At 49.4% G+C, this 25,847-nt stretch overlaps 1 protein-coding gene across 1 annotated transcript in view; it reads left to right on the top strand.

Moving 5' to 3' along the window:
* Positions 1-1,429: 1,429 nt before the first annotated feature.
* LOC144944032 (glycogen phosphorylase, brain form-like) overlaps positions 1,430-25,847 on the top strand; it is a 29,451-nt gene continuing 5,033 nt past the window's right edge. The window contains exons 1-19 of the mRNA XM_078872049.1: positions 1,430-1,788; positions 7,033-7,134; positions 9,271-9,349; positions 10,952-11,055; positions 12,457-12,588; positions 13,656-13,767; positions 15,141-15,223; positions 15,711-15,854; positions 16,736-16,828; positions 17,737-17,883; positions 18,404-18,567; positions 18,710-18,824; positions 19,496-19,597; positions 20,358-20,505; positions 20,746-20,804; positions 21,129-21,270; positions 22,654-22,861; positions 24,226-24,360; positions 25,741-25,807. Coding sequence (XP_078728175.1) covers positions 1,558-1,788; positions 7,033-7,134; positions 9,271-9,349; positions 10,952-11,055; positions 12,457-12,588; positions 13,656-13,767; positions 15,141-15,223; positions 15,711-15,854; positions 16,736-16,828; positions 17,737-17,883; positions 18,404-18,567; positions 18,710-18,824; positions 19,496-19,597; positions 20,358-20,505; positions 20,746-20,804; positions 21,129-21,270; positions 22,654-22,861; positions 24,226-24,360; positions 25,741-25,807 — 2,367 coding nt within the window. The 5' untranslated portion in view covers positions 1,430-1,557. The remainder of the gene's footprint in view (positions 1,789-7,032; positions 7,135-9,270; positions 9,350-10,951; positions 11,056-12,456; positions 12,589-13,655; positions 13,768-15,140; positions 15,224-15,710; positions 15,855-16,735; positions 16,829-17,736; positions 17,884-18,403; positions 18,568-18,709; positions 18,825-19,495; positions 19,598-20,357; positions 20,506-20,745; positions 20,805-21,128; positions 21,271-22,653; positions 22,862-24,225; positions 24,361-25,740; positions 25,808-25,847) is intronic.

The raw sequence follows: 25,847 nt of genomic DNA, 5'->3' as shown, positions 1-25,847 counted from the left end.
AGGCTTTGTGTGAGAGGTAGTAAAGTTAGGACTGGGGGTTATTTTTTGGGGGGGTCAGATTGTATAAGTAAAATGTGTATCGTAAACCCTACAACAACAAAAAAAACTATAAATCTTTACTTAAATTTAGTTTTCCTCCTGATGACGATCGCTTGTGTTGTGATCGAAACGTCGTAGTTTTTGTTTATTTTATTAATTTGAAGCTATCTACGTGATTTTACCGAAAGACCCAAAGAATATGAAATCGTCCATAATATAGGTGTTTGGGTTAGATCGCGTAAGGGGCCGTCCATAAATGACGTCACGCGATTTTGGACGATTCCCCCCCCCCCCTTCGTCACACGGCGTCACAAAAAGTCAGACCCCCCCTAAAATATGACGTCACAAAGTTCTGCCCCTTCCCCCCAAAAAAATGCTTCAAATCGCTTTAAACCATTGTCATTGTATTGCGTATTTAATGTGGCGCTGCACTCTGATGTTGCAGGAGAAAACATGTATTAAAAAGTCTGTTTAATTAAGTAGAACGTGCTGTCACACATCGTCACAAATGTCTGACCCCCCCCCCCTAGGTACGTGACGTCATTTATGGACGGCCCCTAAATATATAAATGTGTCGTTAAAACCCGCCACCACCCGACACAGCCAACTAGTAAGGGTTGTCACGTAAACAGAACGTGGCCAATTCGTCACTAGTACAGCACACCGGTGTGTTTGTGGCTTGGCTCTCCAACACACCGGTGTGCTGTACTCGTGACGAATTGGCCACGTTCTGTTTACGTGACAACCCTTACTAGTTGGCTGTGTCGGGTGGTGGCGGGTTTTAACGACACATTTATATATTTATACGATCTAACCCAAAAACCTCTATTATGGATGATATTGGTCGCGAAAGCCTACGTGTATGAAATCAACTTTAAAATATGTATACTCTTAGGTTTTTTTTTTCTTCGGTAAAGTCACGTAGGTAAAAAATAAAAATAATTGAAATAATAATAGAAATAAAATAATAAATAATTGAAATAATTATAGAAATAAAATAATATTTTATATTATTATTTATATTATTTTAATTATTTATTTTTACCTACGTGACTTTACCAAAAAAACCCTAAGAGTATGAATCCTTGCAATCACGAAAGCTTAAAATCTATAGAATTTATAATCTTGGACATCCGCACCCACGTGGTGGGCGGGGTTCAAGAAGGGGTGGGGGAAGAGGGCGTGGCATCGGCGGAGCGGGGGAGGCGCGCGCGTGACGGAGAGGGTGTGGCCCACATTGCAGCGCTGCGATTGGCTTCATCCTTCAGAACTAGCCCCACCCCCTCACCCCCACCCCCCACACGACTTCCCGCGCATGCGCACTCGGCGGGTCCATGTTGGGTGACGGCCGAGTGTCCGTGCGTGGTTCCGCATTCCTCTTCAAGTCACCGCCCCCCACATCTGCAGGCGCCTCCAGCAACGTTCCATCTCCTTCCCTCTCGAAGTCACTCACAGCCCCGCCGACGGTACAGCCTTGAGCCTCGACAGGAGGAGCAAATCGACAGCCTCGCCGCGACCATGAGCGACGTCGACAAGCAGCGGCAGATCAGCGTGCGGGGCATCGTGGGCGTGGAGGACGTGGCCGAGGTGAAGGGCCGCTTCAATCGCCACCTGCATTTCACGCTGGTCAAGGACCGCAACGTGGCCACCCCCCGCGACTACTACTCGGCGCTGGCCCACGCCGTGCGCGACCACCTGGTGGGCAGATGGATCCGCACGCAGCAGTACTACTACGAAAAGGACCCCAAGGTGAGCTGTGGGGTAGCGAGTGAGGTTGGGAGGGGGGGTGAGTGGCAGGTGAGAGATGGCTGGGCCCTAGGGGCGAGGTGGTTGGGGAAGGGGCAGTAGCGGAACTATCATGGGGGCAGGGAGTGCCTTGCCCCACTAACACCACCACCATCCTGGTGGCCAAAAGCTACGAGATATGTTTTCAACGACAGTGTAAAATGACACAAATTGATTTAAAACGCGAGATTCATTACTATGAAATGTTTTCGCATAGAAGTCCGTTGCTGGGATATTTATTCCATTAGATACTTGTCAATGGTATTGCAAAGAGGTGACTACGAGCCCCGTGAGCGTAATGTTGTGATTCTGCAAGAGGAGTCCGCGGTTGGCAATTGCCTCGGTGCGACCGTGCGAGACAATTCAAATATTGGGGCCCCAGCTGACAATGTAGCAACGACGCCCCTGGAGAAGGGTGGTGTTGATATATGGTGATGGGGGTGGGTGGGTGAGTGGCTGGGTAAGTTGGTGTGTGTGTGGGTGGGTGCGATGTGGGGCCGTCCATAAATGACGTCACGCGATTTTGGACGATTTTACCCCCCCCCCCCGTCGTCACACGGCGTCACAAAAAGTCAGACCCCCCCTAAAATATGACGTCACAAAGCTCTGCCCCCCCCCCCCAAAAAAAAATAAACATGCTTCAAATCGCTTTAAACTATTGTCATTGTAGTGCGGCGTATTTAATGTGGCGCTGCACCCTGATGTTGTAGGAAAAAACATTAAAACGTCTATTTAATTAAGTAGAACGTGTTGTGTATATTTACTTAAAGTTGCGCATTTTGATGTGACGTCACATTTCTCAACCCCCCCCCACCCCTCGTCACACATCGTCACAAATGTCTGACCCCCCCCCAGGTGCGTGACGTCATTTATGGATGGCCCCTTATGGAATTAGGGGTATGGTGGTGACGTATTTGTAAGTGCGTGCTATTGGATGATGCAATGATGAGGTGGTTGTTGAGGTGTGTTTCATGGGTGGAGTGGGATGAGGAGTTGAGACTGTCAGTGGTGGGATGAGGTGCAGTGGTGGGGCTGCGGGGTGATGGAGCCTTGGAATTGAGTGGCGTGCTGTTGGGATCGAGGTGGCGAGGTGTGGACTGGTGAGGGTCAGGTGGGATAACGAGGTGTAGTAGCGGATGAGGAGTGGTGAGGTCATGTGGTTGTGGTGTGAAGAGAGTGGATTGAGGTGGTGGGTTGGGGGGTTTGAGAGGAGGAATTCTAGAGATGGCCGCTGCACGGGGCTGGGGTGGGGGTGATTTGCATGGGGACTGTTTAGGTCAATTGTTAGTGGAAGGTGGGGCGAGGTGGTGGTAAACCTGTAAAGTGGGGCAGGCTACGTGGTTAGGAGTAGCGTGGCATGATGGGGGTGCGACGTGGGGGTGAGGTGGTGGTCTGGAGTGTAAAGTGGGGTAGTGGAAGCTTTGTCTGGGGTGGCGAGGTGTGGAATGTAGTGTGATGAGATGTGAGGTAAGGTGAAGAGGTGAGCTGTAAAGTGGGGTGACAAGGTTAAGGAGTGGGGCGAGGTGAGGTTGTGGTGAGATCTGGGGTGGGGTTGAGTGTTGAGGTGCGATGCGTTGTGAATAGGAAGGGTAAGACACTCAAAGAAGCAGCAGTCATCAGAAGCAAGTCGGTTTCAACAATGACTTTTGTGTTTAGTTTGTTGTCCTTCCCCGCAGCTCCGATTTGCACGTTTGGCTACGTACGGCCCAAAATAAGTTCAGCAAACATACAGAGATCCACAGATAACCAGACCAACATAGGCACCCACAGAGGCACCCACAGAGGCACCCACAGAGGCACCCACAGATACCTACAGAGTACATACAGTTATAAATAAGTTCAACATATAATTGTGCAAGCAACATTATCAATCAGCAGGAGCACGAACAGAAGCAGCATTAGCAACATCAGCAGCAACCTTCAACAGCAGAAGCATAAAAAACGAATAGGATCATCAGTAAAAAACCTCAAGCAAGTGTCAGCAATAATAGTGGAAGCATTGGTAAGCAATAGGGACACCGTAACCTACATTGGCCGAGCAACCCAACGTTCCTACCAGCTCCCTCCGCAGGAATGTGTTCCTGGTCCCATACATCACCAGCTGCAGTGGAATCATCGCAATTAACCGTGATCAATCAACTGCTGGATGAAAGCGTCCCCCAAGCTGATCCCCCATATCTCGTGGTCCTATGATAAAACAACGAATCTTGTACTTGAGTGAAAGCGGATTTCATTGCAAGCTTGCTCCCTCCTTTGGCTGGCACTCCATCATTAATCTCCACCATCGGCCATCGTCCTCGCAAGCGACGTATCCTGATCAAGCTCCACAGTGACGACATCACGTTTACCCCCGCTGTTTAAGACCGAAACAGGAGGAGGATTTCTCCACAATTCTGGCTGTCGCCTGATGTGGCTGGTTGTGATTCCCGGCGAAACGTCGTACTCGAATTGTAAATGTTTTGGGTTTAATCCCCAGCACCGGTGTGCTGAGCCAGTGACTAATTGGCATGTTTTGTTTACATGACATACCTTACTAATTGATTGTCGGTGACTGTGGGTTTAACGACACATTTACGTGATCTTGCCCAAAAAACCTCTATTAAGGAAGCTCATTTTGTTCAGCAGCCCCTGCGTTATCTATAACTTGCATATGTTCTCTCATCCACGTGTTCCTCTTTTTTTTAGTCATCACAATGTGTATACCTGGTAAAGTTACCGGAGGCCGGACCGGGATTCAAACGATTAAATAAAAATAAAAGAGGTGGACAAGAGCAGGTCGTGGAGCAGCGGTCGCAAACGGGTTTTGATTCCTTACCCGTACCCGGCCGGGTACGGGTACCCGTTCCCTACCCGTACCCGTACCCTACCCGAAATGAGTGACAAACAGTTACTCACCAGTGACTCACGGCCTACCCGTACCCGGCCGCACCAGGGTCACAAATGGCTACCCGTACCCGGGTATCGGGTAGGGTATGGGTATCGGGTACCCGGTTGCGACCTCTGTCGTGGAGTGCTTTTTGGAAAATGAGCTTAGAAAAGCAACGTGCCAAATCGCCAACGGAATAACGTGTGTCACCTGCCATGACATCGATCAGAAACAAGGCAGTGGTATATATCGTTAGTCCTCTGCCCATTCACAGGTCTTTGACCCCCAAAACTCCTTCCACCTTAAATCTTGATTTAAAGCTTTCGTGACTACAGGCATTCATATTCTTGGTTCTTTCGGTAAAATCACGTAGAAGGGAAATAACAGAATAATATTAATATAAAACAATATAAATATTAATGGTAGGTTTTTACCCTTTTAACTGGTACAAAACTGACACCTTTATGTACCAGTTAAAAGGGTAAAAACCTACCATTATATTTTGCCACTGGTAAAAGAGATCTCATAGTGTAAATATAAATATTATTTTATAAAACAATATAAATATTATTTTATTATTTCCCTTCTACGTGACTTTACCGGAAGAACCAAGAATATCCTTCCACCTTGTCCGATCTTGAGCTTTCTTCATCATTTCACTGTACAGCTGCCATTCTGCTTCTAGGCCTCTTTCCCAACATCCTTCCACAACTTCCTCCGTTGAACCCACATCTCTGAGAATGTTGCCCGATCCACATATTTTAGTTTTTTTCTGGATTGTTCTGATTATATTGAGCTCATTCCTGAACCCGCGCTAGAACTTTTTACAGTCACTCTTTCTCGCCATCTGACTAATTTCGTCCAGCTGACACGACAACCCCACATCTCAAGACTTTGCGGTCTTCGGTCGAATAGAAATGGCAAAATAATTCACCTACATGGGTCTATGGGTCCGGTGTTTCCTTCCAAATTTAGAAACATGCATTTAGATTATTCAGGGCTACAAAGTTCCACATGATAATCGACTTTTGTTGAGCTATCATTTGTGGCCAGGCCGCTTCTGAAATATAAGATAATATCTCAGTGGGCTTCACCTGGTAAGGTAAAAAATAGTTGAGTTGTATTTGTATATTTTTAAGTGATTTATTTACCTTTTATATACTTTGCACTCCTATCATGATTTTGTATTGTTTGTTGTTGTAAGGTTTTGACCCGTGCTTACTGCACAAAAAAACAGAGCTTCATAGCTCATCGGATTTCTCTAGGATGAATACATATTCTGATTCTGAAAATCTGCTCTGTGCGAGGTCGCTTCTTCTCCACTGCTGCCTCTCCGCTCTGGATCATTCCCATTTGCCAAGTCCATCGCTCTCTTCATCCAGTGGCATAAGCCTTCAGTCTTATCCCGTTGCCGACGATGGCATTCCTCTGTTCTAGCGTTCTAGTATCTTTATTCGTGCCTTCGTAGTTCTGATGCCTTGTTAGCCCCGTGTTTCCCTCTCCCTAACCTCCCAACATGCCTTCAAAGAAAAAAAACAAATCTTGACCTTTCCCGTGATGTATTTACAATGCACATGTCTTCCCGTACGAAGGTGCGGTCCCATTTTACTTGGCTTTTTCAATTCCAGTTGCCACTATGGTTGTTGGCGCGTCTACTCTGGCTCCAGTCCGGTGTCTTCCCTACGGAGTGTGTTGCATGTGTGTGTGCTTGTGCCGGCCTTTGTTTTTCCTTCCCAGATCCGGCTTCTCCAGTAACCACTTGCTGACTGCTTACTCTTTTTCCCTTAAACATCAGCACTGAAAGGACAAAGGCGGCGGCCGGGCCGTGGTTCAGGCAACACCCCCTCCCCTTCTCCCCTGCCCCCATACCCCCTTGTACACATCATGCAAGTCTCAATAGGTGCTCGCTTACAGAACTTGCCTCGACAGTCGGTTCAGAGGCAAATTTGAAGAACCCATGTTATGTATAAAATAAGTCTTGTGTATCTTTTGTTTGTGTTCGTGCGTCTGCAAGTCGTTGTGTGGGTGTGTATTTATGTTTGTGTGGGGAGCAGTAGTGCAATGGTTAGCTCGATGCACTACGAACACACCGACCCAACACCAGTGACGATTATCTGAACCGGTCCTGGGCCTTCCCTAGGTCGACTCGGCCTCAAGCGAGTACCTGGTGCGGCGTGTAAACATCGCCACTAGGGAGACAAAGGCGGCCGGGCGTGGTGCTGGCCACCCACCCCCTTGTGTGCTGTTCCAGCCTTCATCGGTGCTCACTAACAGCACTTCCCCCAGCAGTCTATGAAGGCCATATGGGGTGTCTTTGTGTGCGTGCGTGTGTGTGTGAGCAGCGCATCTACTACCTGTCTCTGGAGTTCTACATGGGGCGCACTCTGCAGAACACCATGGTGAACCTGGGTCTTCAGAGCTCCTGCGATGAGGCCATGTACCAGGTAATGCCACCGCCGTCAACGCCGCCACTGCAGGTCCTCTCCGCTCTCCGGGGATGAGTGCTCGTGCTGCTGGGGAGGAGGACAGTCCGTCCAGACTGGAACGCATGTTGGAAGCCGCCCCTCTGTCTGTCTGGATTTCCCACCCCCCCACCCCCGTTTTATATTTAAATTCAAGCCTGTGACCAAATCGCTCGGAATGTGCCGATTTCGTCAGATCTCTGATAGTTGTATGCATGTGTATGCACGTACGTATGTTGAACTTCTTTAGCAGCGTACGTAGCCCAACTGTACTAATCGGATGTGCAGGGTAAGGGCAACAAACTAAACACAAAAAGTGGTTATGCAAAAATGCGTTTTCAATTTATGCAAGCAATGGTCACCACCATTGCATCCCAAATTGGCATAGGCAGCTGCAGGGCTGCACTACATTGCGGTTAACAGAGGTCAGTGCAGATACTTGAATTTTTCTTGTACGGAACTTCTGTGTTCCCACGCCTGTGTTGCCCACCCTTCGCAAACCCGCACTGACCTAGCGTAGTGAAGTATTGTCAAGAACCTCCGCTATCCACACGGTGTGGGGGTAGCCCTCATCCGGCAGTGGATTGCAGACTTCTGTTGAAAGTATTGGTACAGACATCTGGTCACAGCAAGGCTTGAACCAAATTAACAGTTTATTTTGGTCGCGGAGAGGGGGGGGGTTGTCGAGGGGTCAGGAGATTAACGAGAGATGAAAATTTGAAAATGGTATCGGCACTGCATCTCAGGTTTGAGTTAATGTTCTTTACAGTGCAATAAAGTTATTTGAATCACCCTGTTAATCTAATTGTTCGCTAATGGCACGGAACATGAATACTATACCATACATTAACCTCTTGCATTACAAAAATTCCTTTTGATAATGTGAATCTATTTTTAGATTTTTTTGTGTGTGTAATGGACAAAAGCCACTGTACCACTTGCAACCACCAGCAAATTCTAAACAGCTGCTGCGTTTCTCCATTCGCACTCTGTACAAATATATATATTTTAAAACAGAGCGTTGAGCAACACCACAATACCCCTTTGTTAACGCTTTCCAATTAAGATTTAAAGCATTTATGAATTATCTGCGTTCGTCCATCCATAACAACGGGAGCGTGTGGTGGGGGGCACAAGAAATCTCTTAAAGATTATCCAAACACGCTGGAAACTTCACTGTATAGTTGCGTAGCTATTGGGGACTTCTGCTATGAAAAACTTGGTTTAGTGATCAAATGGTTGCCCAACATTTTAAGACACCGTCCAGTGCTGAAAGGATTTTACGAATCACAACCACATTGTGGCCACACGGGCCACCGGTCGACTTCCGTACCGTCACATCAGAACGCATGCGTGCGCGTGGGTTTGTTCCTAACTTATATTTCCCGGACTTTTTTGCCAGTGTCAAAATGATGAAACAGCAAGAATAGGTATTATTATTATTCTTGGGTCTTTCGGTAAAGTGACGTAGATAGGGTCAAATAAATAAATAAATTTCCTTTTCTTTGAACCTATCTACGTGACATTACCGAAAAACCCAAGAATATGAATTCCTGCAGTCACGAAAGCTTTAAGTCAAGCAAGAATATGTTTTTTTCTTTCTGGCAATAAAGCAGGTGTTAAGATATTCAAACAACAAATGAATACCCTTTTCAAGGCATCGAGTCTGCATCAACCACACACAGTACTTGTGACAAAACATGCAAACAAACATGCTCTGATAATAGACGCATTGTCTTTGAAACTGATTGCCCTACACCAGAGACAGTCTTCATTCTAGATTTGAAGTTTTCGTGACTGCAAGGATCCACGTACTCTTTGGTTCATTCGGTAAAGTCACGGAGGTGAAAAAATAAATTAAATCAATTAAATCACTATGTTTCGATTGCTGTGGTTGTCACACCTGATGATGATTGCTTGTGTTGCAATCGAAACGTCGCGATTTAATTATTTTCTCACCTATGTGACTTTACCGAAAGAACCAAAGAGTAGAGACGGCCTTCTTCATGGCCTAGTCTCAGGAGTGTTCGACCCAGAGAAGGCCAAAAAGGTGAACATGTGTCGTTTTCTAACGTGTTCGTTTTAACGATGGACCCCGTTCTGCTCTCTCCGTCACAGCTGGGCCTCGACATCGAGGAACTGGAGGAGATCGAGGAGGATGCGGGCCTCGGGAACGGCGGGCTCGGGCGCCTGGCAGGCCAGTCACAGCTCCCCGCTTCGCGCGTGCGCTGCCGCGTTTGTCTCCTCCGTGGCTTCCTCCTTCGCGACTGCGCCACGACCACAGCACCACAACTAACCCTGTAGCAATTGGCCCTCGTTGTGTGTCTGTATGTTGAACTTCTTTCGCACTGTACGTAGCCATCCGAGCTCATCTGAGGTGCTGGGGGAAGGAAAACAGACTAAACACAAAAAGCAGTTTTAAAGAAACGAGTTTTCAATCTAGGTTTAACTACCTCGCCTGGTGTGCAGGAGGTTGTGGGTTAAATTCCGACTCTCAAGCCTGTACATTTGGAGTTTGCCTGTCTCTCTCTCCGTGGTCATGTGGATTTTTCTCCAGGTCCTGCGGTTTTTCCCTCGACATTTAGAAACATGTGTTTAGAGTATTTGTCTGTGATTAATTTCCACATGATGACAAGCCACTTCGTTGAGCTATCATTTGTGGCCAGGTCGCTTCTCAAAAAGAGCTGTATAGCTCAGTGGGCCTTACCTGGTAAAATAAAAATGGCTTCGTTTAACTTCGCACTCCTGTGCAAAGGCCTCCCACATATTTTTTTCCATTCCTATCCTGAGTTGCTTCCATACAGCGTTGGCGTCCGAACACTGTGATCTTTATCTCACTGCTGCCCTATTTTCTGCTGTCTTTCCTCTGCTTATTTATTGCCGTGCATCTCAAAGTTGTTAATTTCTCGTCAATCGTTCTCACTTCATGTCCTGCCCATTACCGCTTGATTTCATGAACTCTAAGAGCAGCAGCATCGGTGATGCCCTGTTGTGTTCCTTATATTGTAAGTCCTCATTTTAACGCGGTAGATGCATTCCTGATAATTGGCGCGTTAAGTGAAAAACGTGTGAAGCGGAAATCATATCCCCATAAATAATGTAACGATACTGTAACGATTCAAAGATGTCGGGACAAATAACTGAGGGTATGCTGCCGTGTTACTGTATCATTGCACGCACTGTATCGTACCGCTCGGCCACACGGCTCAAGAAAGTAGTTTATCGTCAACCATTGAGAAACTGCGTTATAGTTCCCTGTTATATAATGGTGCGAAGTCTGCATTGTGCGAAAAGTGTTCCCTCACGGAAGAACTGTGTTATTAGCGAAAATGCGTTGTGTGAACACCAACGTGTTAAGTTAGGACTTGCCGTCCGTCATTTCGATTATTTGATCCTTATGGCGGTACCCCGGGGTTCCAAATAATACCAAATGGCGGAGGGAAATAAATATTTTATTTCTGGGAAACAATTTTTTTCCAGGAGTGTACTTAATTCTGCGACTGGGGTACCAATCGATCCGAAATCAGTGCTACTCCACGATGACGAAACGCCAAACATCAGCATAATAAAATCCGTTATCGAAATATTCAACTTTTAATAGTGCATCGTGTACAGCTCGTCGAGATGAGTCGATTGCCGCATCGCCGACCATCAGCAGACTGCATCACGGACATTATGTGAGAACCGGGGTACAATGGTACCCCGGGGTACCGCCATAAGGTTCAATTGCTCGACCCTCACCTCATTTTTACTGGAAGTCTTTTTGTCTGTCTGTGCGGATTCTCCCTCCGTGCTGCAGCCTGCTTCCTGGACTCGATGGCCACGCTGGGATTGGCGGCGTACGGTTACGGCATCCGCTACGAGTTTGGCATCTTCAACCAGAAGATTACCAACGGCTGGCAGGTGACCTCTCTTGCCTGAAGACGGACGTCGAAACATAAATTTTTAAATTACTTATTTTCACAGATTTGTGTGACTATACTTCACCACGCTGGTCACTGTGAGTTGGTGAATGCGGGGGACATAGACGGTGGGAGTGCAGTACAATAGAAATGCAGTACAGTAATGGATGTTTCCGCATTGGCCTTTGCTGGCCATGATGTAGCCCTAGCTGTCTCTGATGCCTGCGTGGTGGTCACCCATTCAAGCGCTTTTCAGGCCAACACCTGCTTGGCTTTCTCCGATCTGACAATATCTTTTATAATTTAACATAAATGAGTTTATATCGTAATACTTTGATCATTAAAGGGTTTGTCTGTTTCCCAATAGCTCCAAAAAGGTGTTAGTATTCACATGCCAATTTTTAAAACTGGTCATCAAAATATTGTTCAAATGTTAATTCTCATCAGACCCCACGATGTGAAGTGCAATCTCTGACTGATTCATTATCCACTCTGTACCTCTGGACTCTCTGAAGAAGGGCAATTGTCCAGATCGTCGCCTATTATATATTTTTCCATTTGTAAACTATTACTAAAACTATTTTTATTTTACCAGGTAAGGGCCCACTGAGCTATATAGCTCGTTTTCAGAAGCGACCTGGCCACAAATGATAGCTCAACAAAGTGGTCTATCATGTATACATTGATAATCAACGCATATTGATTATAAATGTGGAGGGAAAAAACCGGAGGGCCTGGAGGAAAATCCACTCGACCATGGGGAGAACATCCAAGCTCCAAATATGCAGGCGTCAGGGTTGGGATCGAACCTACAACATCCTGCATACCAGGCGAGGTGGTTAACATTTCTCCACCACGGCATCATTGCCGAACTCGTTGATAGGTCATACTGATGACAACACTATATTCTATCGTAAAAAAAAATATATATTTTTAAACAATCTTTTTAATCTGTTTTGTTTCGGCTTGGGTCTAATCGTCCACGCTCAACTGACGTTGGCTGCAATTGGCCACGGTCCCTTACATTATGGCAAGCTTCGGGGCCACTTCCTGGAGTCGTGGAGTTTTGCCATTACTAGTACATTTAATAAAAGAGTGTTTAAAAAAAAGTAAAAAAAATATATTACTTATTAAATGGAGGCCACAGACTGCGCCACGGAGCTTTTAGCGGTAAACAAGGTACCGTATTTACCGGGTAATACTTCATGCTACCTTTACCCTACCGGGTAATTCTTCCGAGCTACCTTTACCCTACCCTTTACCTTACCCCTTGGCATGTCGACACCTTTACCCTTTTACCCGGTAAAAAGGGTAATTTACATTACCTTGCCGAGGCCTACTTGTTGAGTTGCGAGCTCTTGACGGGGGTGGGGGCGGCGCCCTCTCGTTCGTCCCTACGTAGATGGAGGAAGCGGACGACTGGCTACGCTACGGGAACCCGTGGGAGAAGGCGCGCCCCGAGTACATGATCCCCATCCACTTCCACGGCCGCGTGGAGCACGACGAGCACGGGGCCCAGTGGGTCGACACGCAGGTGGGGGGGCCGCGTCGGAGCTCGAGACAATCCACGCTACCCCCCCGCCACCCTGCCCCCTGCACTGCCCCCACCCTCCACTCTGCTCCCCCCACCCCCCCTCGCTAGTTTGCTTCAATACTGTGCATTATTTTGGTTTTGCTGTTGTCATTTTGGTGGCCCCCAGGTCGCTCTCTTCCATGCAAGACTCTATCCTGCTCTCTTTTGTTCTCACCCTGGTTAAGCAGAATGAACTTGAAACGTAAAATTGGGTGGGTGGCGGGCGGTCCTGATGATTCCAGAAACTATTTTTTTAAAAACATTTGAGCGATCCGTCTATTTGTCGGTTATTCGATTAATTGGATTGTGAAATTTGCTTAAAACCTGCATCGAGCGTTGCACGTAAGAATGTGTTTTTTTATTTAAGCTAATGAAACACTTCTCGTCTGGCATAGACAAGACGGCCGATACAAACGAGATCGTACAAACTAAAGAGAACTGACCTCCAAATTTGTACAGATGTTTGCATGTATGTTAAACTTCTTTCGCACCATACGTAACCAACCGTGCTAATTGGAAGTGGGGAACAGTTAATGGCATCACTGGTGGGGTAAATTGTATAACGTGCTGGCTTACTGCGGAAATTAACCAGCAGACTATTGTGCTTATTGGTCCGGCTTGCTGGAGAGTTTGTTGTGCTTATCGACTGACCAGCTTCACCGACAGAAAGCGGCTCGGTTGGCTGAATGGCGGTGTGGATGGCGGGTGGGCGGGCTGGCAGGCAGAGTGGCTTAAATCACTGTGTCTGGCTGTAAGACTGTGGCTGGCGGGCGATGTGGCTGGAGGGCAGTGTGTCTGACTGCCGGGCAGAGCGGATTATAGCACGGCGGCTGTAAGACAGTGGCTTGCTAGCGATGTGGCTGAAGAGACAGTTTGGCTGACTGCCGGGCAGAGCGGCTTAAAGCACGGTGTGGCTGTAAGACAGTGACTGGCTGGCGATATGGTTGAAAGGGGCAGTGTTGCTGGCTGACACAGCCGGCTTGCTTGCCACTTGAATGTGACTGACGTGTGAGGCCTGTTGCATGCAGGTGGTGCTTGCGATGCCGTACGACACGCCGATACCCGGCTACGGCAATAACACCGTGAACACAATGCGGTTATGGTCAGCCAAGGCTCCCAGAGACTTTAACCTCAAGGACTGTAAGTTGATTAATCGGTCTCTGTAGGCCATCGTTGTTTCTTACTGCATTGGCCATGGCTTTCTCTCCGTGCTGTGTTGTTTGCTGTTTTTGCCCCCCCCCCCCCACCGTTCTATTTTAATTGCTTTCTCGGTCTTAGTCAAACAAGGGCTACTGCACTTTCCCACAATCCCTGGCTGTCGAGATGTGTATCGCGTGTCGGGCAAAGCCAAGTTTAAGTTGTTTCATTCCCATAGCTTGTTTCTTTTTTGCTCCAATTCAAGTCGGAAAAAACAAAAACTACTTAATTTTGTATTTTTGTGCAGGGATTGGGGGCTGGGCTAAGATCCCCGTCAACTCGCTACACTCGAACCCAGTTTTAATCGCGGTTTGCCAGCTAAAACCCGGATTTGAACCCAAGCTCTTTTGGCGGTCTCCACTCAGTGTCTCTGGCCCTTGATTGACCCCGGCCATACGGTCTGTGCACAGTATTTTTATTTTGAACAAGAATCCCGGTACAGAGCCCGAGCGATAAGGGGGTGGGCGGCACAGATATTCCACGGAGGAAGGCCCGAGGCCAGGTGCTCACGGGGCAGGAGATTAGGAAGGAGGTTGGACTCTCTGCCCCACTAACGTCGGGATAACGATCAGGAGCATGGCATTTTTAAGGGAGGGAAAGGCGAGGGAAAGGGGCGAGGGTAGAGGAGAGAACGTACCCAAACAAAGAACATGTGCGCAGTAATTGAATAACGTGTGGGACAGAGAATGTGAAGAATTTGCGTTGACTTCCAGGTAACTTTACTGTAAACATTAGAAAATTGTGCGCCTCCGGCATGTCTTGATACGTTTCGTCCAGCCAGATATTTGATCGCTAGTCCTAGCTGCCGCGGTGGTGATGGATCTTCCCCATTGTGATCCTTACCGCGCGCAATTACAACGACCCGACAGAGCAAACTGGAAGCGGCGCAATATGTGGATTTTAAGAAGGAGGACGGATAGGATGTGTAATGTGAATGTGTTGCAGAAAGCAGCAGGGCACACGGTGAGTAGATTAATGAGAATCATTATAGAAGGGAAAGTTAGATGTCTTGGAGATGCAATGAGAAAACGACAGACTGAATTAATATAATGTTTTGCCAGGGGAAATTATAGCAACAATTGAGTGCAACTAGGAGGAGTAAATCTCATGCAAAATTCTCGAGTAAATCTCATGGACAGAGCTCAGTGGAAGTAAGGCCATGACCGCCGACGTCTTTGAGAAAGGACACGGCACGTATGGAGAGGGAGAGAGGGCAACGTGGTAACCGAAGTCGCGTTTTGTAACGGTTCATCGTGCTGGCCACCACAACGTTGACGGTCCCCTCTTCGCTCTCGCCGTGCTCGACGATGGTGCAGTCAACGTCGGGGACTACATCGACGCGGTGCTGGACCGAAACCTGGCCGAGAACATCTCCCGCGTGCTCTACCCCAACGACAACGTGAGTGGCGACGCGCGTTAGGCTCGGGGCGCGGCTCTGTTGCCAGTCCTGCCCGATGAGTACTGTGCATCCGGTTCGAAGGTCAAAATATCCCGGCGCACACGAGAAAATGGGATATTCTGCTGTAAGAAAAATAGCCACGAGTGAGTGCATTAGCAAGTCAATGATTGAGTGAACGAGTAAGTGTATGGGCGAGTGTACTCGTGAAAGAATTTGGCTATGTAACGAGTGAGAGAATCGGTGCATGAGTGAGTGAAGTAGTGAAAGAGTTAGCTCGGGAATGAGTGAGTGAATGAGTAAAGGGATCAATAAACTGCTGAAAGCGTTGTACGAATGAGTGAAAGGCAAATTGAATCTGTTAACAAATAAATTAACAAACGAGCAACAATAATTAATAGACGATTGAACGAGTGAGCGAACGGGCGAGTGTGTGCACGATCGAGGGGACGAGTGATGAAGCGGATCGACCCTTGAACCCTGCGCGCAGTTCTTCGAGGGCAAGGAGTTGCGGCTGAAGCAGGAGTACTTCGTGGTGGCGGCGACGCTGCAGGACATCGTGCGGCGCTTCAAGTCGTCCAAGTTCGGCTGCCGCGAGCCCGTGCGCACGTGCTTCAACTCGTTCCCCGAGAAGGTGGCCGCTCTCGTTGGCTCGCTCACCTGCTCGACCGCTCGCTCATTCACCCGCTCATTCACCCGCTCACCCACCCGCTCACCCACCCGCTCACCCACCCGCTCACCCACCCGCTCACCCACCCGCTCACCCGCTAACCCACCTACTCGCTAAGCCGCCCACCCGCTGACTCGCTCGCCCGCTCACCCACCTGCCATTCACTTGCTCTCTCACTCACCCACCTGCTTGCTCGCCCACTGGCTCGCTCGCTCACTCGCTCACCCACCCACTCGCCCGCTTGTTTCAACATTCCACCAAGTGTCTCTCTTCTTGGTAAACGACGTGTCGTGTGGTCGTCGCTCGCATCCTCAACCAGAGGTGTCGGTTTAAATGAGTTTAGTACCGGTCTCGGGCGTTGTGATTTCCAGTCGAGCAATCTGATCGGTGTTATGGTGTATTCGCTAATCGAGCACTTCCACAAATTACACAGTCTCAGAGTTTCAGAGGAGTCTTAATCGTACATGCGCTTGTCACGAGGGCCTCTCCCACGCCGTGCGGCCCATTGGGGTTAGTTGACCAAACTTAACGATGCTGGTCAGTGCAGGTTGGTGAAAGTGGGGCGCACAGACATCAGGGCACAGAAGTACTTCACTCTGCTTGTACAACATAGCCTCCCCCATTCTACTATGCCAAACTAAGATGGCACTTCATGATCGAACGCACGAGTTTCCACGTCTTCAAAGTGTCTTGAGGTGCGCTTCTGAAATCGAGTCGTGGAGCTGCCCCGCGTGCGATGACGGTGCAGGCTGCCCCGGGTCACCAGGCTTGACGGCACGCGTGTGTCCGCTGCTGCTGCTGCTGCCGCTGCTGCTGCTGCTGCTATCACTGCCCCTGGCGAGCAGGTGGCGATCCAGCTGAACGACACTCACCCGGCGCTCGCCATCCCAGAGCTCATGAGGATCTTGGTGGATTTGGAGAAGCTGGAATGGGACCGGGTGAGAACATCTCTCCTTCCGTGCGTGATGGTGGACAACGAGTGAGCGGGGCCTGCCTTGTGGTGCGAGGCAGTGGACAACTGGGGGCATGGCCCGTCTCTTGGAGGTGTTGGTGGTGGCAGTGGCCGTGATGGAGGGAGGTGGTAGTTGTGGTAGTGTGCAAGCAGTTATGCTATTCTTGCCGTGCCGCTCATTTGTGTTGACGTGAAGGATGTATGGCTGCCACAAGCTAGACGAAGTTGGTGATCCCTTCATCGTGAATTCACTTGAATGTGATGACCAACACCTTGAATTGACAACAGCGGGTGACAGAAAACCCCGTGTACATCTCCGAGCAGAACTAGAGATGTTCCCAACGCTTACTTTACGAAAGTGTTGACACGGAGATTTTTTAATTCTCAAGGCATCTTGTAAAGCTGATTGGACAATATTTAAACGCAATCTCATGCTTGCTGCACCATTGCCTGGCACGCCTGGGCCACTGGTGCATGCATGTGAGCCCGCTGTTTATTGGAATCCCTAATTAGTTTCTTATGGGATAGATCGTCTAGATTAAATGCCAGTTTTTAATAACAAAAAACCCCACCATTTTTATTGCTTTTCAACAATCAATTGACATTTTTGCCAACGACATGACAACTTTATTGGATTGCCTCTTTTCGGGTGGTGGGGGTTATAGTAAAAAAAAATTATAGATAGAATTAATTAATTTCAGCAGGAATGGCACAGTAAGCTTTTTAGGCTCTACTATATTATACCTACACGATGTAACGCACAAGAAACCGGTTATGAATAATGACATCGCGTTAAACATAATCGTGCTTGTTTGGTAACCCCCCCCCATCCTCCCGCACCGCCCCCCCCCGCCGACTCGCTCTCCGACCCCCTGCACCGGTGCGGCCCGGCAGGCGTGGGACATCGTGGTGCGCACGTGCGCCTACACGAACCACACGGTGCTGCCCGAGGCTCTGGAGCGCTGGCCCGTGCATCTGCTGGGCAATCTGCTGCCGCGCCACCTGGAGATCGTCTACGAGATCAACATGCGCCACCTCACCGTGAGTCGCGACCGGTCTGTTCGCTCTCTCCCTCACTCTCGTGCCCTCTCTTAACGTCACCGATGCGCGATGGCAGTTCGTGGGGGTGTGAGAGACACACCGGCCGTTGGTTTCGTTGGTTGGGGAGTTTTTCTACGCGCTATTTTGAGGGGTAGAGATACACATTTGAAAAACAAAAATAATCCCCATATTCCCGTTAGGCTGGCCAGGGTGGTGTTTGGCGGGGTGGGGGGGTTGCTGTGGTGGCGGAACCCGGCGACATGAGTTTGATTCCTGTTGACGGCCATCACCAGTGACGATTATATCTGAACCGGTCTGGGCCTCCCCTAGGTTGACTCAGCCTCAAATGAGTACCTGGTTTGTAAACATCATCACAAGGGAAACAAAGGCGGCCGGGCGTGGTGCTGGCCACCTCCCCCCTCGTGTGCCGTGCTGGCCTTCATAGGTTCTCTCTAACAGCACTTGACCCAACAGTCTGTTAAGGCTACGCGGGGGATCTTTGTCATTGGTGTCGGAATAGAAAATCGAGGCACTCTTTCCGGGGGACTTGGACCGCATGCGCCGCATGTCCCTGATCGAGGAAGAAGGCACCAAGCGCGTGAACATGGCGCACCTGTGCATCGTGGGCTCGCACGCCGTCAACGGCGTCGCGCGCATCCACTCCGACATCATCAAGGCTACTTGGTAACGATCGCCCCGGTAACCATGTTCGTTCTCGTGGCTGCAACCCCCTCATCTTCCCCCCCCCCGCCCCCAGACACAACCGAGTCTTCCTCTCTCACTCGCTCGCTCGCTTTCTCTCTGCTCCCCCCTGTCCCTCTCGCAGCTTTCGTGACTTCTGGGAGATTGATCCGAAGAAATTCCAAAACAAGACGAACGGCATCACCCCGCGCCGCTGGCTCCTGCTCTGCAACCCGGGGCTCGCCGACGTCATCGCCGAGGTGACGGGCACCACGGCAACGGGAAGACGCACACCAGCAGCCAGAAGGGGTCCAGGCGGCATGCCTGGCATGGGGTCGGGGTAGGATTAGGGTTACGGGATATAAGGGTGGGGGGCTTGGGTTTTAAGGGATAGGGTTAAAGGAGGGTTTGGGGGTAGGGCAGCAACAGCTGTTGGTGCTGCTGCTTTGACTCCTGCTGCTACCGTTGCTACTACTGTTGCTGCAACTGCTTCTGTTGTCGTTGCTGTTGCAACTCTTGCTGCTGCCAATCATTCTGCTCTTGCTGTTACGGCTTTGTTGCTTTTGCTGCTGTGCCTACTGCTCTTGCTGCTGCTGATGCTAGGGCTACTGCTCCTGCTGCTGCTGCTGCTGGTCGTTTTGCTGCTGCTATGGCTACTGCTGTTACTATGTCTGCTGCTTGTGTTTTTTTATCTACTACAGCTACTACTCTTGCTGCTGCTGCTCGTGTTGCTGCTGCTGCTGCTCTGGCTACTGCTGCTACTATGGCTACTGCTTTTGCTATGCTATTGCTGCTACGGTGGCTGCTCTTCCCGCTGCTGCTGTCACCTACGGTAGCGTGAGCAGCAGCTCCGCGTGACCGTTGCGTGCGTGCCGGGTGAGGTGGGGGGAGGGTTGAGTTGACGCCCGGTGTCGCCCGCTGTTCCGCGCAGCGCATCGGTGACGAGTACGTCAACGAGCTGTCGCAGCTGGCGAAGCTCGGCGACCTGGTGGACGACGATGCCTTCATCCGGGACGTGGCCAAAGTGAAGCAGGTGCGGAGGCGGACGACGATAAATAACGAGGGCAGAGGCACAGGTGCAGCCATGCGAATTGCGAACGTTAAATCCCTAACTCCCGGCATCTCCGATTAGCACGGTTGGCTACATACGGTTGTGAAAGAAGTTCAACGTACATGCTTACGTCGGAAGAAATGCTCCTGGAATACATTGGTCTACGAGCCCCCATTGGCTGATGGACGTACGGTATATATAGAAAGATGCAGGTGCATCCCTGCAATTGCTTGCTCTTGCCACCTGCTGGTGGAAGGGAAGCCACAAGCCAGCTGGAGGTCTTGGAATACACGTAGCAGTACCCACACTTTACCCCACCACACAAGAAATTCCGTTGGTTTATTTTTTACTTCTGGGGGTAGGGGGGGGGATAAAACAAAATAAATTGTTATTTACAGCATTGTTTGCAATTGTGACTTGCACCTTGATTTGACAACTGCGAATTCATCCTGATCATATATTTTTTTTAACAATTGCAACTTTTTATTTTAAACGACAATTTTGTTCCATTGTTTTGTTCGAGATTACACGCGCTCGTCTCACGCGTCTACCCCACGGAACTTCCTCTGTAATTTTCCGCCGATGTCGACAACAGCGACAACATTGTGTAATTTAAAGAGCTTCACAGCAGCCTACCTGGTCCCCCCCCCCCCCCCCGGGCTTCAATCGAATGTCTACAGTTCTCTTGCTCTTCGTGTCCGGATTGTTGCAAATCTTTGTCCCCGTGGTGGCGACGGCGCAGGAGAACAAGCTGAAGTTCTCCGCGTTGCTCGAGAAGCAGTACGGCGTGGCAGTGAACCCCGACTCGATGTTTGACGTCCACGTCAAGCGAATCCACGAGTACAAGCGCCAGCTGCTCAACTGCCTGCACATCATCACGCTCTACAACCGTGAGACACCGACGCCTCAACCGCACGCAACCCGCTCGTTCGCGCGTCGTCACGCTCTACGGCCATGAGACATCAACCAGCCTGCAAAGCCACCCACACACCTGTACACCTGCCCACCTACTCACCTGCCCACCTGCCCACCTACTCACATGCCCACCTGCTCACCTACCCACCTGCTCAACTACCCAACCATTGTTTTGAAATGTGTTTTTATCTTTTTTTTGGCTCCTCCCCTAACAGGCATCAAGAGAAACCCAACGAAGCGATTTGTGGCCCGCACCATCCTGATTGGGGGAAAGGTAACGGCTCAGGAGAAGAGTAGTTCATAACGATCGCAAGATGTCTCTCATTTGGAGTTTACTTTCCCAAATATGCAAACGCACTTTTTGCCCCGACAGCTATCCGTGCCACTAATAATTCCGGGAAAAAGTGCATCTTGGAAAGTGTCACGCAATGCATGCTTAAACATTATTTTTAAAATAGTAATTGATGTACCCATTCCATATATTTGCAGTCAAGAAAATCCATAGAGGCAGACAGTCCAAAGCGTCGTGTTATATTTTCATATTTTGTTGGTGAAACGCCTCTTGTCTCTGCCATTCCCATTGCCCTGTCCTGTCCAGGCAGCCCCTGGCTACCACATGGCCAAGATGATCATCAAGCTGGTGACGTCCATCGGCGAAGTGGTGAACAACGACCCCATTGTGGGCGACAGGCTCAAGGTCATCTTCCTGGAGAACTACAAGGTGTCTCTCGCCGAGAAGGGTGAGGCTTCTCCGCGGTGGGACGTGACAGACCGTCCACCCTCTCCTCCCGCCCGCCTGTCTCGCCACTCATCGTTTGCTATACTCCCAGAGTCGGCCGTCTCCCTTTCCTTCAAAAAGAATCTCCTCCCGGTCGTGTCGCAACAAGCTGGGTGCCAGCCCATCCTACGGACGGGGAGTGGGGGAGAATCTTTGTTTACAAACTGCCGCATTATCCTCAGTGAAACTGTTTTGCTGGATTTGGGCTTCATCTTCTACCGGGGGAGGCACTGTACCTCCCGTAAAAGTAATCCAACTTGGATGAAACTTTTCGAGTGGTTTTGGGAAAATTGGAACGTGTGCCCTGTTGAAAACTGGCCGTATTGATCAACGCGTTGCCGAAAACATTGGAGATGCAAACCAGAGAAAAATATATATTTGCAAATATGAAAATTAATTGTGCGCTGACATCATTCCTGGCAAGCCTCTCATCGGCTTCCGTGCTGATGGTTACATTCTTTCGAGGACAAACGCACGTTGGAAAGTGCTATGTAATAATCCATGTGTATGCACGACTTTTCTTGCTTGGTTTTAAATCCTAATCCTTGGTGGCCTGGGTTTATTCATTCTGCTGCTCAAAATAGTAAGTGCGTGTGCATTAGGGTGCCACTCAGAAGTTAAGTTTTTTTTTCCAGGTCACGCCTGTTAAACTGAAGGCACTGAGTTTACTGATGCTCCGTCAATATTCTCCGATGACTCAACACGCATTCCAGGCAATGCACTAGAGTCGTAGTAAAGGCATAGACACACAGAGGAGGGGCATCCTGTAAGTGTGAACAGATCAGAATGGCATTCTCAGCCTTTGACTTTTACTGCAAAAGTAATGAGTACGTATGTTGAACCTCTTTCGTTACCGTACGTAACCAACCGTGCTAATCGGAGGTACAGGCGAAGGGCAACAAACTAAACACAAAAAGCAGTTGTAAAGAAATGAGTTTTCAATATAGATTTTAAAATGTATAGCTCCAATGGCTTCCTGAAATCAGAAGGAAGAGCATTCCAGACGGCTGCAGAAGTGCATCTGAAAGCGCGCGATGCAGTAACCGTCTTTGTTTTATGGCAAACCAAAAGCCGCTGCGAGGATGCCCGAAATTCGCGTGATTGTTTACACTCTTTGACGACATCAGCAAGGGAATGTTTTTTTGATAGACGTCCCGTAGAGCAGCGAGTTCCAATAATCGTGCCTTGTCAGATACTGCGCTACATGCCACCGTGTCGGCTACGTCACGCGTTAGCCACGGCGCGTATCTAGAGGCCACCACTCGTGCTCGCGATTCCTCGTCCTCCTCGGTTTCGATCGTAACCGCGGCGCTCGCTCGCTCGCTCGTTCCTCCGCCGCCCGCAGTGATCCCGGCGTCGGACCTCTCGGAGCAGATCTCCACGGCCGGCACGGAGGCGTCTGGCACGGGCAACATGAAGTTCATGCTGAACGGAGCGCTCACCATCGGCACCATGGACGGCGCCAACGTGGAGATGGCGGAGGAGGCCGGGGAGGAGAACCTCTTCATCTTCGGCATGCGCGTCGACGAGGTGGAGGCGATGGACAAGAAGGGGTGAGGGGGAGAGGTCGTCGTCGTCCGACAAGACAACGCAATGGGCTTTGGAACACGCCTTGATGTGGTCCGTGCAGGCGCTCGCTAGGTCGATGATCTCGTCCATCAGCGGATTGAACTTGGCTGATTATGATGAAATGTGACCGCATCCAGCGAGTTGTCCACCGAGGGTGGCAGAACGCATGATGAGTTGGTGGACGTGCACGGTGTTGCTTTTTGCGTTGTTTTTATGTGGAGCGCTCTCGCCAGTGAGAGCCAGTCAGTCCAGAAGCACTTCTTTAGCAAGGCTCACTCTGCTCCACAGCAGTGCAGCGTGATTTGTGTAATTTATATTCTTTGTTTTTTTCGGTAAAGTAACGTAGGTTAAAAAAGAAAACAAATAAATTAAATCACGACGTTTCGGAGGCAACACAAGCTTCCGTCTTCAGGTGGAACCGTCACAGCAAAATTACTGTATCAAGTGAAGAGAGCGCTAAGAGACACGAGATTATATATACTGTTTAAAGGGGGGAGGAGCCAGGATGAGCCGTGGGGGGGGGGGGGGTGATAAGCTGGTGACATCATTTTATTTATTTAAGATGCCAGTGAGTTAATACGGGAGCTAAGTTAAGCCGCCTTTTTGTTATGCTGCAGGGGATTAGGAGGACGGATGAGCGGAGGGGGTGCCGCGTTGTAGGCGATGGCATGTGGTTGACAAAAGATGAACACATGAACAAAGTAAAAAAACGGAGGCAGTAATTAAGCTAACAAACTGGTTGCCTTGCAGTATACTGCAGTAATCTATAAGGCTGCTAAAGTTTAACTTGGTTAAAAAAGGGCTAATCAAGCTTAAATAAATAAATAATGATGCCACCAGCTTATCACCCACCCCCCCCCACGGCCCATCCTGGCTCCTCCCCGCCCCCCCCCTGAACAGTATATATAATCTCGTGTCTCTTGGCGCTCTCTTCACTTTATACAGTAATTTTGCTGTGACGGTTCCACCTAAAGACGGAAGCTTGTGTTGCCTCCGAAACGTCGTGATTTAATGTATTTGTTTTCTTTTTTGACCTACGTGACTTGACCGAAAAAACCAAAGAGTATGGATCATTGCAGTCACGAAAGCTTCAAATCTAGAATTGTGTCATTTAGTTTATTGTCCTTCCCCCGCACCTCCGATTAGCACGGTCGGCTACGTACGGTGTGAAAGAAGCTCTACATACATAGATACGTACGTATCTATGTATGTAAGAGGGGGGGGGGGGACAGGTGGGGGAGAGCAACACCATGGTGGGGGGGAGGGAAGGGGGAGTTCTCGGTTGAGGCGTGGGCGTTGTCGTGATGTCGTCGTGGTCGTCCGTCTCCGCGCGTTGCCGGTGCCGCAGGTACAACGCGCGCGACTACTACGAGCGCCTGCCCGAGCTGCAGCAGGCGATCGACCAGATCAGCAGCGGCTTCTTCTCCCCCAAGCATCCCCACGTCTTCGAGGACATCGTCAACATGCTCATGCACCACGACCGGTACTCGCGACGGCGCGGCCCGCCGGGAGCGCGCCCGTCGATTGCGGCAGAAGGTCCGTAGTTCGAACCGGGCAGGCCGCCCTGGTTAATAGGGGCGCCACGGTGGCGAAAAGTTAACTACCGCGCTTGGTACGCGGGAGGTCGTGGGTTCGATCCTGGAGTTTGCATGTTCTCTCAAGTTGAATCGATAGTGCGCCGATATCAATGCGCCGATATCAATGCGTCGTGGAAATGCGTTGGGAAAAAAACTGAACAGCGGTTCTGCTATTCTGCCGCCCCTCGCCCCCATGCCGTGGTGGCGAGATGTTAACTCCCTCGCCTGGTGTGCAGGAGGTCGTGAGTTCGATCCCGTCCCTGACGCCTGTATATTTAGAGTTTGCGGTGTCTTTCTCTTTGTTGTCGCTTAGATTTTTATCCAAGTCCTTCAGTTTTTCCCGCCACATTTTGATTCATGCGTTTAGAGTATTTGGCTGCTATACATTTCCACATTAGAAGCCGCCACTTCGTTAAGCTATAATTTCTGAAAAAGAGCTATATAGCTCGGTCGGCCTTACCTGTTAAAATAAAAAATAGAAAGTGAGGTGTGGTATTGATCGTAAAATACTGCGCGCCGTCCGTTTCGATTGCAGTCGATGTTAAAGAGTAGGCCGTCGTGTGCCAGCGTCACGGGATTCAAATTTGCCACATTTGAAAATGACGCCGCAGTTTACTGTAATTTGGATTGTACATGGCAGCATTCATAGCCTCCTACTGGCAGCAGACTAATGCCCGCTTTCACGCCGGGTGCAGTCACATTTTGCTGCACAGGGACATGCCACCGGGGGTGACATTTTATATGATGTGTTGAGATGTGGTGATGTGAGTCGCTTATTGTGTATGAGAGGGTGCTGTGTAAAGGAGTGTGGCTCTTTATCAAAGACACGAATCATTATAACTATCGAGCATTTAAAGAACAACCTTGCAAACGTTGCAGCCAACCCTCGATTCATCCGGATTGTGGATTAACAAATTAAAATATTGTAAAAAAATAAAAGTGCACCCTTTATATTCTTGGCTGCTCCTCACTCGTCAAGGGTCGGTGACTCGGGTCCCCCCCCCCGAGTGACGTGAACGCCCACGTGACCGCAGACAACAACACGTCAGCCCAGTGAACCAATCACTTGGAGGAGCAATATAAAGTGACGCGTTGTACGTGTTCACCCCCTTTCCGCGAAGCGGTTTGTTGCATCTCCGTCTTTTGGTTTTATCCGGGCCATGCCCCCCCCCCCTTCCACCCCGCGTTACCGTGCAGTAATCCAATGTCGCCTGCAGCCACGATGTGTTCCGCCGTACCTGCCTGCTCCGATGTTTTACGTGTCGACGTTTGAATGACGTTCGCAGGTTTAAAGTTTTTGCCGACTTTGAGGATTACGTCAAGTGCCAGGAGAAAGTCAGCGAGCTCTACAAGGTGAGCAGTTTACGGCGGACTTCACCAACTCGACGGTTTT

Source organism: Lampetra fluviatilis, chromosome 33 (assembly GCF_964198595.1).
Source record: "Lampetra fluviatilis chromosome 33, kcLamFluv1.1, whole genome shotgun sequence".
NCBI lineage: Eukaryota > Metazoa > Chordata > Hyperoartia > Petromyzontiformes > Petromyzontidae > Lampetra > Lampetra fluviatilis.
This window is presented reverse-complemented; position numbering and strand designations above follow the sequence as displayed.